Source organism: Amblyomma americanum, chromosome 1 (genome assembly GCF_052857255.1).
Source record: "Amblyomma americanum isolate KBUSLIRL-KWMA chromosome 1, ASM5285725v1, whole genome shotgun sequence".
Taxonomy (NCBI): Eukaryota; Metazoa; Arthropoda; class Arachnida; order Ixodida; family Ixodidae; genus Amblyomma; species Amblyomma americanum.
Window position 1 is genome coordinate 254972730 of NC_135497.1, and position 21468 is coordinate 254994197.

The window sequence follows — 21468 nt, forward strand, 5'->3', positions numbered from 1 at the left end:
TTGTTAAAAGATCAGCAGTGCAAGCAGTGCAGTGGGTGAAGTGTGGTTTTTGAAATTGCGCTTGCGAGATTAATGGTAGCTACACCGCTATCAAGAAAGCACGTATAGCAAGCTACGAACGTATAGAAGCTACACGTATAGAAGCTACGAAACTGGGCAGAGTACTGTTGCACATTTGTGGCATGAACATTTTTCAGTGTAGGGATTATCTTGTATGTGTGAAATCCAAGGACTTTTGGCTTGTTTAGTTGTGTCTATGCACTTTTTTGAAGCATGAGTTATTTGGGGGGAGGCTTTTCCTTCAGATGGTCACATCAGAATGTTTTCGCTAGCCTGTTGATTTGCGAAATGACTACGTCAAAAACACGACCTATGCACTTTCAATGAAAGACAGTGGGAGAGCTTGCAGCAAGTGAAGGAGATTCTCAAAAACAATTTCAAATCCACCCTAGTGAGCAACAGTGTGGCGTATTGCGAGGTGCCTGTGTTGTCTGCTACAGTGCACTTAAGAGTACATGGAAAACTGAAGTTGGCCTTATGCATACATTACTACTATCTAATGGCAAAGGCACTTTCTCTGAAAACAGCGGAGCTGTTATAAGCTCGAAAAGGTTAAAGAAAGAAAATACAGGCGTCACCGCCACAGCAAGCTAGGCTGCACCGCCTTTAACTTTCAATTGGTGATCACGAAGTGCTGTTCAGTTTTCACATCATGGTTTGAATTGAGTGATATGAAAAAGTGTCCAATTTTTCAATCCGTTGTTCTGAAAAGTAAATGTGCCTTGCTGCCAAACAAGCATCGGTAAAGCCATAGAGTCAAAAAATCAAATTATATAGAGTTGTCCTGAATGTCTTTATAATGTCTCTGATCAGCAACTATATGTTCGGCGCTCATGTGACTTTACCTGTCGTAATTTCTGGACTATAGTCCGCACCCATTGTATAGTCTGCAGGTGCAAATTTTGGCCTAATATGAGAAGTTTTTGCTTAGATAAGTCCGCACCCGGTGTCTAATCCGTGGGGACAAATTTCGGCTGAAAACAAGTGTCTTAAATTGTCTGCTGATGCTTCAGGGAAGCAAGCAGCCCAGGTTTTCTTTAGGTTCTTCAGGGAAGCAGCCGACATCCGTGCACTGTTTTTCATCGACATCAAAATCTTCCTCTCCTACTCGGTTCGACTTGAATGCTTGCACGTGCTATTTCTCACTGAGCTCGAATGCTGCCAGGAAGGCTGTTCCTATTTTCGCAGCTACCGCAACCATTCTTCAAGAAGTACTAGACGCCTGTGGCGTTGTTTTTCACATGTGCTTACTAATCCAAGCACTGCAAAGCAGCCACTGCAAGTACCGCCAATAGCATTTGCTTTCATATCGGGACGGATTTTGCTATGTAATTTAGCACGGCAAAATGTCGCAGCCGCAGTCGGGCCTCGTTTTATTTTACTTCGGCAGCCACACTAACCTTCTTGTGTATGACAAATGATCTTAAAAAATTAAGTCATGTATAGTCCGCGCCCATATAGTCTGCACCGCACAAAATTTCAGCTTTTAAAAATGTATAATCCAAAAATTATGGTAGTTACTTTCTTTACATTTTTTGAACAACTAAACCCATTTTGAGTGCCTTCAACTCTGTGTGTCCAGTAGGATTTTCTGTCCAGGCGGCCTGTTTCTCTTTTGCGTGACACATTGCATTAGCTTTTTTTCCATGCTGAAATTACATTTTGATAGCCAATTAAATTCTGGGTTGAGTTGTAAAAGCCGATGAATTCTATAGTACTCATCTGCACATGCGTTCACAGCAAAATATTGCATTTTTTTTTCTTTTCACAGTGACCATGTCTGTTGTCTTTTCTTGGTTAGTTCCAGACTGCATTTGAAAAATTGGACTAATAATCTTGCCTTCTTTCAAGCCTTCCTCCAGACCAAGATAAGGATGCTGACTTCCCTGGGAGTGGTTGCAGTTCTGTCCAACCTTCTTGAGTGCTTTGATTGTGCAACACGGACGGCCTCAGCAGGATGTCTGACTCAGCTTTGCGAGCTGCAGGATGGTGGCCGAGCTGTTTTGGAAGCAGGCTGTCTTCGCAAGGTTCGAGGTAGGCAGTTTGTTGTGAATTTTATTTTGAATGGCATGAGTGTTTGGCAGGCTGAAAGTACTGAAGGCTTGTTACAGGGTAAAGCAGTAAAGCAGATGTAATTGGGCTCATATTCATTCCTGTTTTTCTGAGCATTTTATGCAAGTTAAATTTGGTGTTTCTGCTTTTTAGAAACTGGTTGCAAAGAGAGCTTAAGAATGTTATGGAGGTGTGCGTAATTCATTAAATTTGCTTGTCACTTTCATCGTCAAGAAAGCTGCTGCGGTAGCTCGGTGTACTGAGGAGATAGGGTTTTTGTGCATTTAATTGTGAGTGGTTCTCGAAGCTTAGTGTTGCATTCATACGATGATAGCTGGGCTTGTGTTAAACAAGGTTGAGTCAAGGAACTACAGTTTACGTTCAACTTGACTTGAAGTGCGTTCTGGTTTAGTGCGTGCTTACTTTTTCAAAGAAGTGCTTAGGATGTGAATGCAGCAATAAGTTCACTAGATGGAAAAGTAAATTGGCAATGCAGCACAGACTCTGCATTATGTTTGAGTTCATTCTAACGGTGTTGTAAATGGCCTTTCAGAAGTAGTCTGTTGGAGTGCAAGAGCCAGAAGAATGATGGAGCACTTGTTGGAAAGGCCCCTATAGCTTTTGTGTCACCTTCTTAGGGGCATTTTTGCTTCCTTGCAACAAATACCTGTCTGCTTTCCAAAGCTATAGTTTCTGTTCTGCGCTGCTACCATTGTTGGCATGTTGCATTTTGTTTTGGTAGAAGAATCAAGTATGATCACTACACATGGTAATGTTGAACAAAGCTGACTGCTAAATGCTCTCTCTTCAGGAAATCCAAATGCAAGCTGGGGAGTAGTTCATGCAGAATCATTGTCTCTAGAAGCATTACAGCATGCAGTACGGTGGTGAAGCAGCATTGCAGGCCAAAATTTACCAAGTATACTTCGTGAAGCTACTTCTGTTTGTCATGTACTCCAGGAAGGGTCGCAAAAAACAAAAATTGTCTAATTCTCAAGAAAGCAAAAACGAAATGTGTTTTTTTTTTTTCAAGCTCGAAAAAATTCGCATCAGGATGACTGGCACTATGATTAAGGATATTTATTGGTTTTTGTGATAAGTCAGAAATCCAAGCACTGCAAAGCAGCCATTCTAATGAACTTTGTGCAGAACCTGTTTCCCCCCCCTCCATTTCGACGCAACTCGTCTTCACCATCGCGCATCAGGACAGCACAGGCTGGGTGAGGAGGGAAGTCTTCCTCATGGGGGGAGCGAAAGCAGTGACGGGAGCGCCATCTCGAAGGCTGTGCGGTACTCCCCGCAGCCGGTGAGAGTCTCTTCAGGATCCGGCCGGCGCACAGAGATCTGTCTTGGTTTGCCTCTGTACTTCTGGTTCCGGGCTGCGAAGTGAGCGCAGCATACGCGCGCTCTCAGCACCTTCTCCACCAAATGCTCGGGGATGGCTTTGCCCCAAGAAAAGCGGCGCACGGGAAAACCCCGCCGCCATTGTTGGCACATACAAACGTTCGCCGTCCATACCTCCGAAGTCAAATGTGGTTCGTCTTTCAGCCAGCTGAAATTTGCTCTGACCTTGGCACCCCTTTTGCGCCACTTCGATCCTACTGCTGCCACAGAGATCCGCACTGATGCCTGTGGCGTCAGCCTTGGGCCGATGCTTGTCCAGATTCACACTGGTGCCAAATATGTTATTGCGTGTACCACTCGCACATTAACAAAGTCCGAGAGCAACTACAGTCGAGCCCACATATAACGGCCCCACTTAAGACGAGCTTTCGCTTATAACGAACAAGACCTGCGCGACCGTCAAAATATGCATCGTTTCAATGGCACAAAATCACACGTATAACGAAAGTCATTAAGCCCTGCTGATCGGTTACAGCAAACGGACGGCGTAAGCCCAGCGCCGCGATGCGAGATAACCTGCCTCCAACCCCTTTGTGCGCCCGGTGTGCGGCATGTTTTCCTGAGCCTCATCGCGGGCGAACTGCCCGTCCTGTTTCGTGCCGCTCTCGAGCGAGCTTCCCTTTACCCGCCGACGTGCCTTCCAAGATCGCCCTCCTGCCCCTCCTCGCAACTCCGCTCCCCTCTCCTCACTCTGTTACAAATCCACGTGTGGTCTCCGCGATCAACCGTGCCACCGCCGGTGCCGATTGCGGAGGCCACGCTTCGTGAAGCAGGCCTTCCGTGGGAGTCAAGAGGTGGCTGCGCTGACGTGCACGGGCGCCCCTCATTGGTCTCTCCGCTGACGCTGTGCGTCTGCATCTTCAGCTTGATTGGCTTGACTGCCGCTTGTGCACGTTGCATGTCTACCCCATCGCGCGCTTTTGTCGCTCTTGTTGTGGTGCGGACGTTTCGTTAGCTTTGTTCAAATCTCGGGCCCTGGTTGTAATTTGGGATGGCGGACGGGAACACCGTACCCATTTCCATTGTATTCAACGGTAGAGATGATGAAAGCGGCCAGGGCAGAGGTGACGGCCACTGGCGAGCGGAATTGCTTTCGCAAGGCCGGCTTCGTCGACATAGTGTCTGATGCCGAGCCTGATGCTTCGGAAGATGACTAGCCCAGCGGCGATTTGTGGCAGCGCGTCGTCGACTTCGACATGTAGTGTCATGACATTGGTTGGAGTGATTTTATTTCTGCCGATGACGACAGCGACACCACAGAACCGTGCACAGACGAGGGCATCGTTTCTGAAGTGCGGGACGAGAGTGAGGGAATGAGATGAGGATGAACTTTCGGAGCCAGCACCCATAAGCGCGCCTGTAGCAATGGGCTACATATAGAGCCTCAGACAACTTGTCTATGCCAAGGGCCTCGGCGAAGAGCACGCTTCTGCTTTAATTAAACTGTGAACCTCTCTCATCGGGTCTGCGCTGCAAGAACAGAAGTCCATCAGGGACTTTTTTGCAACGAAAAAATGTTTTTTGACAAGCACCTGTCTTTAAAGCTGTGGTCCACTTACTACGAACTTCGGGATATCATGAATGGACGCCGCGAGACGTTCATGTTCTTTATAAGTGGGCTCAACTGTAGACTTTAACTGAATTGGAATGTTTGGATGTTGTCTTTGCTGTCCACAAGTTCTGCCCGTACCTGTATGGACGTCCGTTTACGATCGTGACCGATCATCATTCCTTATGTTGGCTCATAGGCCTGCACGATCCGTCTGCTTGTTTGGCATGTTGGGCCTGCAGGAAGACCTTTCTGTCGCCTACAAAAGTGGTCACTGCCACAGCAATGCCGACTGCTTGTTGCGCCATCTGTTGTCACCTACGTCTAGCAGGTAGGAGGACTTCAATGGGTGTTTGGCTTCGCTCTCTCCACCATTCCTAAATAGAAAGGTGTTTTGGCGTAAGCAGCAGAACGACCTTGCATTGCAACCTTTTCTTGCTGCAGCCCTTACGGGAGCACCGTCTACACCATTCATCGTTCAAGACTGAATCCTGTACAAGAAAGACTACTCGGTCGACGGTGCCTCCATGCTTCTGGTTGTCCCAGAAAATCTCCGCAATGATGTGCTGGACGCCATGCACTACAACATCGCGTCAGATCATCTTGGCTTCTCCCGTACACTGCACAGACTTTGTAAGCGCTTCTATTAGCTAAACGTATATAAGACAACTAAACTATATGTCGCAATCTGGGACCAATGACAACGACTATAGCCTCACACAGCTCCTCCTTGGAGGTCTTCTACAGCCAGTCAAGCCAGCACCCATGCGTTTTGAAAAAGTTGGCGTTGACCTTCTTGGCCCCTTTCCCAAGTGTCCGGAAGGATGCCGCTGAGCTATAGTCTTTTGTTATAATTCGGGTAGCAGCATCCCACCACTGCCACCCAATTGTTAGGGGCCGAGTAGAATGACCGGTTGTTGTGATGCAGGGTAGCATGGTTGGGCCGGAGAAGGGACTAGGAAGGATGGAAGCCGACATTTGGGAACGAAAACACAAACAGGTTTACTGGCACTTTGAAGAAGCTTATTTGCATATTTTGCGAAAGAAAGAACAAACAGTCAAGAATTCAGAGTTCATAGCGTCAAGCGACTGGATGAGCCTCGTCGCCAAGGCCCAGAGCGTTCGTTCCTACTCAGGACGCTCGTTAAATACCCTAACGCTCCTGCCCTTCACAAGGCGGTGGCGAATTGAACACGAGGCACAGATCGGAAGAGTGACACAGCATGCGGAGGCACTCGTTGCAGAGTCCACGCGTGGGAACTGGCGAGGAGGAAACGCAAGCCCGCAGCTTTTTTGCACTGTGATGCAACGTTACTGCAAGCTCCACGTGTCCATCGAAAACACTGGTGCGGTGCCCTGGCTACAACTTTGGCGGGCTTTCTCCGGTTGGGATGGCTCTTGTCAGTAACGGTTAATTACTGGAAGTCACTGTTCCCTTCTTCCCCGTCAACTGTCCACCGTCGGTCGTGTCTTGCGAGGAACTGCAGACAAAGGGAAGGGTGAATTCTCTTCACTCGTGCGTGCGTGTGTGGCTTTGGCGCCTTTAAAGTCCGATGATCAGTTACCAATCAGCCCAACAAGAAATTCTCTTAAATTTACTTGTGACATAGTAGAAGAGCTACTTTGCCACTCCACGCCTTAACACCCTCGCCAACATGCTGTCTATGTATGTTACGTCGAATCACTGGAACAGGGAAGCCGTGTTACCATTAGTGACCTACGCATATGACACCACGAAACATGAGGTCACCAGGTATTCCCCTTTCTACCTGCTTTTTGTCAGGATGCTGCACTCTTTTCTGGACTCTATCTTCCCCTTCTCGGTTCAAGAAGACCTTTCTACCTATCAGTTATGTCACACTGAAGAAGCTCGACGACTGGCCCGCTTGCGCAGTTTTCTTCTCATCTCCGCTTGAAAGACCGCTATGACGAGCGCCATGTTGCGATTACATATGCTCCGGGAGATTCCCTGTAGCTTTGGATGCCATTGCGCAAGCGCAGTTTGTACCATAAATTTTAGAGAGAAAGCTCTGCTGCTCCCGTTCTTCCAGGTCATGTTGGTATTCGAAACGACCTTGGGAGGCAGCGGTGGGCAAACTAAACAAAATAAAATGAAACAATATAATATAAACACAAATAAAATATGAAAGCAAAATTTAAATAACAAAAATAAATAAACATAAAAAGAGCTTTTGCTCTGGTTCATTCCACGCCAAACGTCCCAGACGTTGCGCTTGACCTCCAACTTCAAAAAAAATTCATGGAAACTTATCCTAATGTGCGTGACCAAAGCCTCAAGTATTTTTGCTGACAAAAATTTATGTGTGAGTTGAGCGCAGTTTGAGTATTTAGAAAAGGTGAGAAACTGCTCAATAATAAAAAAATTCAAATTTTTAGAAAACACTCCACAATTTTTTTCATTGACATTTGCGCAGATTCTGGCTTTCGGTATAATTTGGAGCGTGCAGTATTTTTTAAAAATTGAAAGAAAATATGAAAATGCATCATTTTTGTTGCTTTTGTTTTAAATATCAACTTACTCACAGAAATTCCCAACTAGCTGTTTTGCTTCTTTAGATGTCTAGTACCTATAACCAATGTTACAGGTGATGAAACCACGTACATTGAAGTACAAAAATACTAAAGTTGCAAAAAAGTGCATTTCGAGCCAGAAACATTCGTGAATTTCACCCTGAGGTGGTCCAAGTAAAAATACCAATAATAGCGGGTTACGTACAGCGGTTTATTGCCTTTCATTTCTGAAATTTTTATGGCGGTAATAATGTTGAAAGCGAGAAAACAATTTTTCAAGTTGAGCTGCCGTGCGGCAAGTTGCGTTGTCGTAACGCCTCTTCACCACAGAACATGGCACTGTCTGCACTGTGGCCAGGCAAAATATAGACTTCTTTTTCTTAAAGGTTTGCACTGCAGGCAAGCATGGGAATGTTGAGTAGTCAAACAGGCATTTGTGGGAAAAGATTTTTTTAACGCTGCCGGGGTGCATACCCCAGTGAGCTAGTTGTTCGGTGTGGTCCTGTTGCAGTCAGTCATTCTTATTCTTGTCAGCGCCATGACAGACTTAAAGGGACACTGAGAAGAAATTGATGTTGGCTTGTATCGATAGAATACCAGCTCCTGATCACAAAAACGCTCCTCTTACTGAATACAAAGCTCTTGTGAGGTAGAAAATAGCAAGAACCAAAATACAGGTATAGCCGCCACAGGCCAATCTTGCAAGTACAAGCGTGATGATGTCATAGGACAAGAGGCGCCACCTTGGAGGAATTTTCCTTCCTACATGGACCGTGAATCTCTTGAGGCTGACAAAGGAAGGTTGCGCGGTTCAATATTGAAATAAGTTTTGTTTTAAAACCGATAGTGCACTTTTATCGCACAAGGAAGACAGACAAAAGAGAGCGTGAATGTTGGAAGCAAAGAAAACCGATGCTTGGCGGCGCCACAGGCGGCCAGGAGAGTTTCGATTTGTTATGGCGCTTCGCGTGTATGAGCTTTGCGTGCCCCGTGGTTTTGTTTTTGACGCACCTCGATTTACAAGTGCCGAACAGCAGAGGAACTCTAAATGCCGCTTCAAGTGCTAGTTAACCTTAGAAGGAGCCTGTTAAGGCTGGTCAGATGATTGCCACGGGCGATGAAAAACTATGATATGGCACGATGGTCGGTGATCGTACAAGGCAGCACTTGGGTCTTCGCACGCTCGCCCGGCGAAACATTCTCGGCTGTGCCAGTCAACTTCAAACTACTTAACGGAAATCGTTTATTAGGGACGGGAGACAAGGTACAAGGCAGTTAAGAAAAATTGCTGATGGCTTAGCTCTGTTAGGCCAGGATATACGTAGCGAAAGCGCGAAGACTTCTGCATCGGAAGAGTGCATTCACTAGATGCGCCTTTATTGATGATTATACCTTGAGCCGTCGTGGCGGAGTGGTAGCGTCTCCACCTCAAACGCCAAAGGCCCTGGTTCGATTCCGAGCCTCGGCGCAGGATTTTCTTTTTTTATTCAGTGAGTGGGCTCCCATAGATGCAGTGGCTCCCATAGATGCCGCCACCGAATTCGTTGGTTAGTGGTTAAGCGCACGCTCTGTTAAGGCGCGTTTATACTCTGGCGTAACCTGCACACACGCGCTGCACAGCGACGTCACGTTGGCCAAAGCGAGACCCTCTATCTCCAACCACGCTTGACCGCCGACGCGTTCGGTGGCTTCGGCGCACTCTGACTACACTGGCGAAGACTTGGAGCATGTCTCTATTTCGCACCGAGTGCACCAGCCGCCGCCGGCCCGGCCAGACCGATTCGGCTTCGCGGCGAGGTGCGTGTTGTGATGTCATTCATTAGCTTCGGCAGTTGGGCAGAGCTGTTCTATTCAAGCCGTCGGCTAATTTAATCCACTCACAGTAAACATCTGAAGGTACATGCAAGTGGGTGAGAGAGCCAGATTCAGTGGATTCCTTACCTCCTGAAACGCGTGGAAGTCGTTGAAGCGTTGTGCCTCGACTCTACTTTCAAGCCGCCAATTTTAAACACGAGCGCCCTTTAGCAGCCATTCATTTTTTGTCGAAAAAAAAAGTAAATAAATAACCTGGCTCTTGCAACCGTGGGAGACCTCGACGCCGCCTGCTGCACCGTGCAACCGCGCCATTCGAGGAATCGCAATCCGTTGGCCCCAAAGCCCCGGCCAGCCTCCGATGGACGCGACGGCTGACCTTGTCCTGGCCTCTCGCGACTGCCCGCACTGGGGTTATATTTGCATTTATATTTGCAATGGCTGCTCACGGCGGAAGGGGGAAACGGCCCGCCGGCGCCTAACCTAACCGTGCTCCCTCAAAAGCATCGCACACTCTGTGGGGCTGAGGTCGCTGAAATGCAGGCCGGAGTTTTTGCGAGAACTTCGTCGTCGGGTTCGGGAACGGGATTCATCTTAACGCTGGCAAGACACCGGTGCAAACGTAAACGAAGCGACGGTAGCGACCCGTGATAGATGAATTCAGCGTGCGGTAGCGTTAGCTTTCAGTTCGGCAGCTGCTAGACCGCACCGTTAGCTGCCAGAAATCACGGAGTCTGCGTTTACGTCATGTTTCACGTCACTCACGTCCTATGATGTCATAAGAGTTCTAGAGTTTGAATCGGAGTGGCGGGAAAGACTTTTTCAACTTCAAATCCAAATTTCTTTGAAATAAAGGCATCTTTCGCTCCCGGACAAGCGGCAACAAAGCCATGAAATGCCGAACTGTCAAATTTTGCTGAAAAAAAAAAATTTGATAGAGTTCTCCTCACTGTCACTTTAAGCACCCGCATAAGAACGTGTGAGAAGTCGATCTGGAAATGACTAGAACGATCCGGTGTTGAAACAATCTGCGACACAGCAGCACCATGTGGTACATGACCCTTGTGGACATCATAGGCTCATGCCCGGTTGTTTTCGATGTGTTGTCTTGGTTGTATTTGATTAAATCAGTGCAATTTCTGCATTAATACTCCTGCGCCAACTGTAGACAAGCCACTATGTTGGCAAAGCACATTCATGCGAGCGATGCGGGCTGGATCGCATTCACTGCCAGCACGTCTCGCGAAAGCCAGAATCTCTGTAAATGTCAATGAAAAAATTGTGAAGCGTTTTCTAAAAATTGAATTTTTATTAATTATTGAGCAGTGCCTGGTTTCTCTCCTTTTCTAAATATTCAAACTGCGCTCAACTCACAAATAAATTTTTTTTTGTTAAAAATGCTTCAGGCTTTGATTACGCATATTAGGATATGTTTCTGTGAATTTTTTGAACAATTTGGAGATCGTCGAGCGCAACATCTGAGGCGTTTCGGGTAGAATGACCCCGCTGCATTAACTCTTTCGTTACCACGAGAAAAGGGCTGCTTTTCTTAGGTCTCAGACAAACATTTTTTCTAGAAAAAATATGATAGGTAAAAATATACAAAATGCATAACAATGATTGGAACAGAATGCACTTTGTAATCAAGTTTATTTCAACAATAAATAGTTTAAATATTATCATTTCTGCAGAGGAGGCAGTGCCCCCCATCCCCCCAGTCTTCTCATGTTTGAGCTTAGATCATATTTCCGAGAAATTCTTCCATTCTAGGACATTAGTAATCTAAAGCACAGGTAGATGGAGCCAGTTGGCTTTCATAGTCAAGCATTTCGTTCCAGTAACCAAAACCAGTCATGACCTAACAGAATTCATTGATTGTCTGCTGTCCCCTGTTCGTGAGCATGATTAGCAGAATTGAAAGAGACTATGCGCAAAATTTTCCAAAGCAGCCAGTCACTCCTTGTTTGTTCATCTTGATAAAGATTCCCATTTCAATACCTCCGAGGTAGCATACCAAGGTTTGTCATATCCGGAGCAGTATACCAAGTTCGTATAGGTAGTCTACTAAATGCATTCATAGCCTGGTGGGCAGGTTACCAGCTGCCATTGACTACTGACAGACAGTGGTCTCAATTTCCGCTCTGCTCTCTGCTCGCAGGGTCAAGAACGTCTCACTTTTTAGTTTGTCTTTGAGTGCTCCACAACAAGCAATGAGTGCTTTTATTCCACTTGCTTTGTCGCCTCATGAAGGAACAGAGAAGCATTCCTTATATGTCTGAAAGTAATCAGCACGTGTCACTTGGAGAAGCAAAACAGTTAAAAAAAGGCCTTGTCAAGTCTCACTCACAATATTTTGGACTTAAGAAGCTACCTGTTGCTACACATATGCCTGGTAAGCCTCCCCTTTTACTGTCGTTGAGGATGGGGCCTCTAGGCTTCAGGTTTAAAAAATTAGCACCGCATTACAAATGGTAAGGTCAAATTATTATTTGCGAAAGTCACGTCGAGTTTGACGTCACGGTATGTTGGCCCAACAGACACACCGACTGGCTTACCCCACATTTTCCTGTCACGCCTTCCTCATATATATTGTAATATATATTTACCACTGTCTGTGCATACTTAAGTTCTTTGTGCCCGTTTTTGCACAGGTTTAATCAACTATGTGCCAATTGCTCCCCCAAGCATCGGTCAGCACCCTGTGTGTGACCTTCAGTCATTTGTGTTTATCACGCTTTTTGGATGACTAATTGTTAAATTCTAGGGCCAAGCCAGCTCACCAAAGAAGAAACCCTTAAGCTTTAGTTTGGCCTTCCTGATCACACAGTGTGATCACACAAGATGAAGAAAATATGCAATTATTTTCCACAAACATGAAGAGAAAGTGCAAGACATACTAAAAGAAATGATGGAGCAAAAATCAATGTACCACCTTGGAAAACACAGATGTTGTGGCTGCTTCTGATGAGCATGGACCTACAGCACCATTTTTATGTGTGTTGGAGCAGGGACAACGTTTTGACAGTCAAGAAATATCCAAGGTGATGACAATTGAACAGTCTACACCTTAGTGTCATCACAACACAGAAAAGGCGTGGTGAAGATGGCCAGCAGGCTTTGGAGAGTGTGGCCTTTGATCGATACTCTGAACCGGTGTTTTTCCGCTGGGTATACCCCATCGGTACATCAGTCAATTGATGAGAGCGTGGTTCTTTGCAAAGGACGCTCCTCACTCAAGCAGTGCATGCCACTCTAGCCTATCCAGAGAGGCTACAAGGCACGGTGCCGAGCAGACTTCGAAATAAACTGCCTAGTTCAGTTACAAGTCTACGAGGGCAAAGACTTGTGGCTACCTCCTAATGTCACTCTTCATGAGTGCATTGTTTTTAGCCTTTTTGGAGACATCTCACCAGGAACTTGCCTGTGCTTCGACAGTTTTTTTCTACAAGGCTAATGGAAAAGCTTGTAGAACGCAGTATGCTAGCAGCAACAACAGTTTGCACAAACCGAAAGAATCTTCCTGAAGAAGTAAAGCGCAATGCTAAGCCTCAAAAGAAGCGGGTACGTTTGGCATTCCAAGGGGTCGTAACAGCCTTTCAGTGCGGGACAGGAAAAGTTTCATGTCCTTTCTAACTTCCATCACCCCGAGGAAACGCAGGAGTGTCCGGAAAGCCCGCTACTCTATGCAAGCTCCGTGAGTTCTTGGGCCTAGTGAATTTTTCACGGCGCTTTATCCTGCACTGCGCTGAGCTTCTCCACCCCCTGACTGCCCTTCTTTGCACAACCAATCCCTCCCCCTCCGTGATTTCCTGGTCTCCCGAAACTCTGGCTGCTTTCACGGCTGCAAAACAAGCCCTCACCGATTTGATCCTTCTCATCCACCCTAGGACTTGCGTGCCTACTCGTATCATGGTGGGTGCTTCCAGCGTGGTCATTGGTGCTGTTCTCCAGCAGAAAGACTCCGAGTGGCACCCACTGGGTTTGTTCTCTCAGAAGCTCCAACCTGCCGGGGCTAGCTATAGCGTATTGGGCCGTGAGCTGCTCGCGATCTACTCCACCATCCAGCATTACCGCCACTTTTTGGAAGGCCAACCATTTTACGCTCTAACGGATCATAAGCCTCTGGTGTAAGTGTTCCGTGCGAGCTCTTCCAAGTACATCGCCCGTGAACTTCGTCAGCTGGCCTACATATTGGAGTTCATAACAGATATCCAGCATATCAAAGGCACCGACGAGGCAGCTGATGCACTTTCACGCATTACCTCTATCGGCATGTCTACATCTGCTCTGGACTGGGAATGTCTGGCCCGGGCGCAGCTTGAGGACCCTGAGCTGCAAGCCCTGCGTGACCACCCCGGTGCCTTCCGTCTGCAGCTCGTGCCTCATCCGTTTGTGCATGGATTGCCCTGGTGCGACATGTCGTCAGCTCTACCGTGTCCTTGCTTCCCGGAGGTCTTTCGTTGTGCCATTTTCCACTCACCCAGCATCCGAGCCATGCAACGCCTTGTTACCCAGTGGTACGTCTGGACGAACATCAGCACCAACATTTGCCAGTGCGCCCGCTCGTGCCTTGCTTGCCAGTCCACCAAAGTGACCCGACATACAAAGACTCCACCCCAGTCTTTCCTGCCAGCTTGTTGTCGCTTTGACAAAGTTCATCTTGGCTTGGTTGGACTGCCCCCACCCTCTCATGGCTGCCAGTGCATTTCGACAATAAGCGACCGCTTCACCCGTTGGCCCGAAGCAGTGCCCATTCCGGACATTACTGCGGAAACAGTTGCCAAAGCCTTCATTTCAGCATGGGTTTCCCGCTTCGGCTGCCCCGGCATTGTTACCACAGATTGCAGCCGCCAGTTCGAATGCACTCGCTTGACTTTCCTCGCCCATTTTGTCGGCACTTAACACTGCCGAACCACAGCATACCATCTCTGTGCCAATAACATGGTTGAGCGGCTCCATTGCCAGCTCAGGGCTGCCCTCACTGCGCGCCTGGTTCTCAAGCACTGGGTGTAGACCACGTTCCTATGGTGCTTCTTGGCCTACGCACCATCCTTCATCGTGACCTTGGCTGTTCAGCGGCCGAACTCATCTTCGGTGCACCCCTGTGGCTTCTCAGAGACTTGTTCGTTCCTTCAGCTCCCTCCTCCCAGCCCCTGCAGTACCTCCAACGCCTGCAAGACTATATTCAACACCTGCGCCCAGTCCTGCCTCGGTCATCTGACCGTCAAGTTTTTGTGCACCCAGGCCTTGCGTCCTCGACGCATGTTTTTCTCAGGTGAGACGCTGTAAATGCACCTGTTACCCCCTCATACGACGGCCTGTACTGTGTCCTCAACAAGACGACAAAGTGGGCGACTATCCTGCTGAATGGTGGTGAAGAGGTGGTCTGCTTGGATCGCCTCAAACCCGCACACCTAGAGACACCTCCCCAGGAGCTCCCCTCGGATGTTGCCAGCTTACCTGCCGACCTGCCTGCCGCCAAGGCAGCCCCATCTCTGCCTCGTCGGCGAGTAGATTTCGCCGTTCCATCTGGGCGGGGGGCGCTGTTGCACACAGTGACGCTGCGAAGTGGAGGCGCTAAGATCAGCGTTCCCAGCTGGCAAAAGATGAAAATAAAGATGAACGGCGCTTGCTCTGTGCGCACGCACGGCATGGGCTATTCGGTGCAAAAAGCCTGCTACGCTGGTCCTCTTGCTCTGGCACTTCGGTGTGACCCCGCAAATTCCCTACAAGCTTTTTTTCCCATTTATATGAATACATTTCTGATTAAAATTTCAGCATTAGTGTCGCCAACTTCACGACAGTTTCGGGACAACATTCGACTGAGCTTGCTGTCACAAATTTGAAAATACTGTAATAGTGTTGTGTTGATGTTGCACACATACTGTACAGAGGTGCAAGCAGTGTGAAAGATTACTTGTTCGCACTCAAGAACTGAATTTAATCTTACTTCTACACCGAACTTGGAAAAGCCATTTGGGGACGGCACATCAGCAGGAAAACTGCTTATGGCAAATACCACTGGTCGGTCCGGAGCAGCTTTCCTTGCTCTGCTATGGCAAATGCATTTTCCACTGACCAATCTGGATCGGGTTCATGAGTTCTAGTGGTCGTTTCGGACCAGATCACTCCGTGGCGAAGTCCTTCCTTTTTATCCGCCAAGCGGAGGCGGGTTTAGCTGGAACTCTGAGGGTATGATGCCGTCACTTCTGCAATGGCAGCCTAAATTCGATCCTTTTTAACGCGGTTTGAAACATCGTCAGTCAAGCCTGGGAATTTTTTATTTCGTAGCAGCGTCGTGGTGTGTCAGGAGATCGGGTAGCAACACTCCTCACCCTGATTTATCAGGAAAGTGGCTGTAGGCTTGGAGAGCAGCACCAGCAATGATGGCAATATTTGAAGCGATGTTTATTAAAAAGAATGTTTCATGAATTGCCTACAAGCAGTTGAAAATCGGCGTCGTCGTGTGCGGCTATTTGGGCACGATGAGGTGTGCACATATAGGTGCGGTATGCTGTCAAACACCTTGTTTTTGTGGGCCATGAACGTGGTGAAATGTGACGGACATCATGAGCTAACTGCATGGCATGACTGAATTATGTCATAATAAACCACTTCTGAAAACAAATATGTGCGGGTGGATGCCAGTAATGCCCAACTTCTGGAACTGGTTGCACTTGAAAGCTTCCGTTGGGCTTCCTGCTGGAACATGTTTGTTTCACTTATCAGTCAGGACTGGCTCACTTTGTGATGGATTCAGCACAATGCTCCCAATCAACCAGTTGAATTTGCCATTAGAAAAGGGGTAGAAACTGTGCTTTTCACTTGTACTTGGGGAGTAGTCATGCTGGGGGTCATGCCATATGAGGTTGGTCATACCCGACAAGGCCATCGCCTTCTGGCCTGAGATTTCCTGTAACATGGTGATGCTTCCTCACTTCCTAAGTCTGCCTCCATGTGAAACTGGAAAAACAAATATTGCCAAATAGCCCATGACAGTGTTCCCCTCCGCAAACTCCTTGTCGTGTGTCAGCTTGCTGAGGCATGCTCGGGAGTTAAGTGATATTGCTTCTGCTTTTATGGCTGCTGTTTGTTTTTGTGTGACATTTTTTTGGTTGGTGGCTTTGGAAAACCTCACGGCAGTGTGCCTGGTAGCAGTGTTCTGAGATGATGTGAATAGAAGATTTTGTAGTCGCTGAATGCACGATATTTAAGCTTATGGATCTCTGATGCTTCTGTTGTTACTTGCAAGGGCGTCTGAGGAAGCTGGTGGAACAACACCGACATGACCCGCGGACAGAAGAAAGGACTTTGGTGAACCTCTTGAATGCTGTGTTTTTTCGCAATGATGAACTTCGCTATCAGTATGCTGACCTGGATGGTAAGCATCCTACTTTTTATAATGTTTGAATTTATTAGCACTCCATTTTTTATGGCTGTTTCAAATGAAGAGTACAGGTGCGCAAAAATCAATCGTTTGGTTGTGGAGCAAAAATGAATGCTAATAAAAAGTTGCAGTGAATTGAATAAAAATTTTAGCAGCTCAGACAATAATGTTTATAGGTTAAATTAAAAATGACATGCTGTTTCACAAAGCATAGTTTCGTAAATACATATTGAACACTGTATTTTACCTGTCATATCAAATCTCTATTGATCATGCAACATGGGCACAACTTGTACAGTTATGTGGTGTGTCAAGTGAAAAAGTAATGTCACAATTTGACCTAATTCTTGCACGACAAGCTTACAGCCTGTCGCAGCTCAGACTGAAAATTTGCTGTCTGCACTCACTGAATCTATCTGCTGCCGAATGGATTTTGTTTAGGTGCATACACAAATTCGCACGCAATGCACTCAGCATATGGTCCAGCTCTGTAACGCCCTTTAATGGAGGAAGAGAGTCTTAGACCGAAAATTTCTGTTAATGTCAACTATAAATCTTCACGGAACATGTATTTTTGCGTGCTGATCCCAAATATGCCATTTAATTTCATGTAAAACAAGTCCTAATGCACTTATGTAACCTGCTATGTAAGGTTGTTGCTCTTAGCTTTTAAGAAATTGTGCTGCAGGGAACTTGCTAAAATCAAGGTCTGTTTTAGTTCTTACCCGCCAGCAGTGTGTGTGTGTACTCGCAGATGGTACAGAAAATACCAGCAATGGCAAGTAAAATAGGGTGACATCATCAAGTGGCTGTATGGTGCACACAGCAAGCCGGGCACTGCCGCTCAATCCTATGCAATCCTCTACATGTCATTCGTCTGTATATACTCCCCACTGGCCCACATCCATGTGGTACAGAAAATACCAGCGATGGCAAGTAAAATAGGGTGAAATCATCAAGTGGCTGTATGGTGCACACAGCAAGCCGGGCACTGCCGCTCAATCCTATGCAATCCTCTACATGTCATTCGTCTGTATATACTCCCCACTGGCCCACCTCCATGTGGTGCCAGTTTTCCCAACAACATTTGTACCAAAATTGTGACGCAGCTGTTTGTCGTACAGTGTTCCAAGTAGTGTCATACGTTTTTTCGTTTCGTATAGCTTACATGTGCCAGCCAAATTAGAGGCTAGCTTCAATTCAATTTGATTCTTTATTTTCCCTTCTTGAGAGAAGGAGACAGGACTAAAAGCCACGATAGCGGCTTGACTTGGGTCCTGCCCCCTTACAAATTGGCACACATACAGATACGGCTCTCCTACAAGTGTACAACAGGTAAAAAACAAAACAAAAACACACAAAAAAACAGCACAAGTTTTACATGTTAAATTAGTCACTAAGCATACATCAAGAAATGAAACATAATAGGTTTGAACACAGTTGTTAGCGAAACAAACACTCTAACTAAAATGACTGAAACAATAGGCATCTCACGTAGGCAAACTTCATAAAAATAACTTAATCTTTGAATTAGAGTTACAAAAGGGGTCGAATGACTTGCTCTAACAGATTTAACAATGACGGGAGGGTATATGTTATTGATTCCTTGCAGTAGTTTGCGCGGGGCGTTGGGACATTCCACGTTTCACCACGCCGGGTGAGACGACACGAATCTTTCTTTTCCAGCTTTGCGATTTTTGCCAAAATGTTGTCACTGGTTTTTGCAGAGGACTTGTAGCGCACCAGTAAACTGTAACTGTACATTTTGAAAATGGGACTAATGTCATCTCGTAAGAACAGGTCATGGGAAGGATAACGGGAAGGAACTTTTGCTATGCATCGCAGGGATTTTTTCTGCAGTAAGTGTAGATTCAACAAGTTTGTGACACTTGTTCCCCAAACGAGATTGCAATATTGAAGTAAAGACAGCACAAGTGAATTATATAGCATGATATTGAGTTTGTTAGGAAGTATACGTTTCAATCTAGATAAGACTCCCACTGCTGAAGCTAGTTTGGAGCAAAGATAGTCAACATGGTTATTTCGTGTTAAGAGAGTTGAAAAGATGATGCCGAGGATTTTTACGGTATCCACCGTTTCTAACGCGTTTGTGCCTAGGCTTATGTTAAGTGGCTTCGAACTGTTTTCTCCCTTCGGCAGGTATAACACTATTTTTGTCTTATTTGAATTTAGCTTAAGATGATTTTCATCAACCCATGATTTAATGCCAGCCAACGCGTTATTTGCACTCATTTCGATGTCGCTTTCACAAGTACATGTAAAGAACACAGATGTATGATCCGCATAGGATACAAATTATGCGTTTCTTGTGCAGTGAATAATGTCGTGTATATATACGGAAAATAAAAGTGGCCCTAGAATGCTCCCCTGCGTCACTCCAGAACTAATAGCCAGGGTGGATGATTTCACATTGTTTATTTCTATGTACTGCGTCCGATGTTGAAAATATGATTCCAGCAGAGCTTGAGCATTCCCACGGAAACCGTATTTGTGAAGCTTAGCAAGAAGGATTTTGTGACCGACTAAATAAATGCCTTTGAAAAGTCTATATGTATGCCTAATATCAGAATTTTCTTAATAAAGGATTCAATTATTATTTCTTTCTGGGATAGAAGAGCTGTTTCAGTCGATCTATGCCTTCTGAAACCGTATTGAAAGTTGTGAAGTGACCTATATTTATGTAGGTATGATGCCATCCTGGTGTGTATTAATTTCTCAATGCCTTTAGAGAATACGGGCAATATTGAAATAGGGCGATAATTATTAAGGTTATTTCTTTCACCATGTTTGAATATCGGTATCACTCGGGCTTCTTGCATTTTTGTTGGAAACACGCCAGTCGAAAATATCAGATTGTACACATGCGATCAGACAGGGCAGATCAAATCAAGGACATACTTTACAGGGGCTATTTGAATTCCATTAGAATCTTTTGATTTGCCATTTTTAATAACGTCTATAGATGAAAACACTTCTTCGCTGTCTGTTGGGCTCAGAAAAAATAAGTTAAAGCTGGTGTTATTGGGCATATATGCATCAGCCCCAGGGGTCGAGGGGTTAGCGGGCTCAGACTTTCACAGCCCTGCAGGACGAAAAGTTTATTAAATGCGTCCGCCAATGCTTTTCCTGAAAGTCTTTCGCCTGCGTTTTCGATAACACTAGGGAATGTCTTCTGCATATTTGGATGATAAAGTGAGTTTAACTTCTTCCAGATTATATCAGATCTACAGACAGTGTCATTGCAGAACATATTGATGTAATACATATCTTTGGATTTTTTTAACATGGCCTGAAGTTTGTTGCGACAGGTATTTGAATAGATGACATATGCACCTGCAATTGTATGCCTTTCCAGACTTTCTTATTGAAATTTTAATGCAACCCTTCATCGTACAGCATTCCGGGTAGTGTCATACGCTCGCGTGTGTGTGTGGGGGGGTTGTTGCACCCATGTAAAGTAATGCTTTCGCATTCCTACACGTAAGCAGTCTTAAGTATCTGTGCAGAATTTTTTTAGAGCGTTAGCTGTACTGGTCGTATTTTGACCCTCTGAATTATGCTGATTTCATCGATAGAATCCAATATGGCGGCCCCCATAGCAACAACATAGTACCCCAGTGGTGGCCATGGTAACCGAGGTGGTTACATAATGGGATGAAATAATAACAGGCAGCAGCGTGATGCCCGAGCCCCACAACTCAAAATTACACTATGTCAATCCGGCATATATATCCCTGTCTGGCAGGCGTCAAAGTCGGGCCACTTAGTCCCGACATTTGTGTACCTTTGCCGCAGAATGTTCCAGAAAGTGTCATAAGATCTATTGTTTCATGCAGCATAAACTTACTGGTTAAGTTAGAGCCTAGCTCGAGGCAGGGATTCAAACCAGCGAACTATGTACCCTAAATTCCACGTCTACAAATCTTCACGAGAACATGCGGCTTAACCATTTGTAGCAGCGTGTTCGGGGTGGTGGCATAGAATTTTGCGTTTCGTATAGTTTCGTGCTTCTGTGGGAGTTATGTAACTGCCTTTTTTTGTTGGTATGACCTTGTGGGCTTGTATAATGGGAGGATGACAGATAAAATGAAGTTTAGTATTAAGTTTAGCCGTAGTCGTGCATGCTCATGCTTCGTTGTAATGTCCTCATCTGCTTTTATGTTCTTCATGACACAAGCTCTTTACTATACATTAGTATGCAGAACAGTAAATGCGAGGCTTTGCAGCCCTATTTATTTTTACTAACTTTACCTGGAACATTCTGCACCACAAGGCTTTGGTTTGTCACATAGATTGATCATGCTTACTGAAGTAGAGTTATACTTGTGCTACATGGGTACGTTTGAATGGCATTTGAGTCTAAATGCATTCGAAACTTGGAATCGTATTCGGTGCATGGAATGGCATTCGGACTCGACACACTCCTGCAGTGCTACACGACAATTTCCAAACGCATTCGAAAGCTTCAGCATTTACTTGCCATGTTGTAATGGCGCTGCTGCCATTGAGTTTTGCTTTTGCCTGTTCGATCGTTTTCGATGCGTACAATGACGCGACGACGGCACCGATGGTCACAGCGGTCACACTAGATTGACAACAACACCAGCACAAGCAAAAGCTGCATACCCATGTGGTGTGACATGTTTTTCAA

The 21468-nt window shown here is 46.0% G+C and overlaps 1 protein-coding gene across 1 annotated transcript in view; it reads left to right on the forward strand.

Annotated features, from left to right (window-relative positions):
• Positions 1 to 21468, forward strand: part of LOC144114952 (uncharacterized) — a 49131-nt gene that overhangs the window by 6894 nt on the left and 20769 nt on the right. The window contains exons 3-4 of the mRNA XM_077649015.1: positions 1912 to 2094; positions 16662 to 16790. Coding sequence (XP_077505141.1) covers positions 1912 to 2094; positions 16662 to 16790 — 312 coding nt within the window. The remainder of the gene's footprint in view (positions 1 to 1911; positions 2095 to 16661; positions 16791 to 21468) is intronic.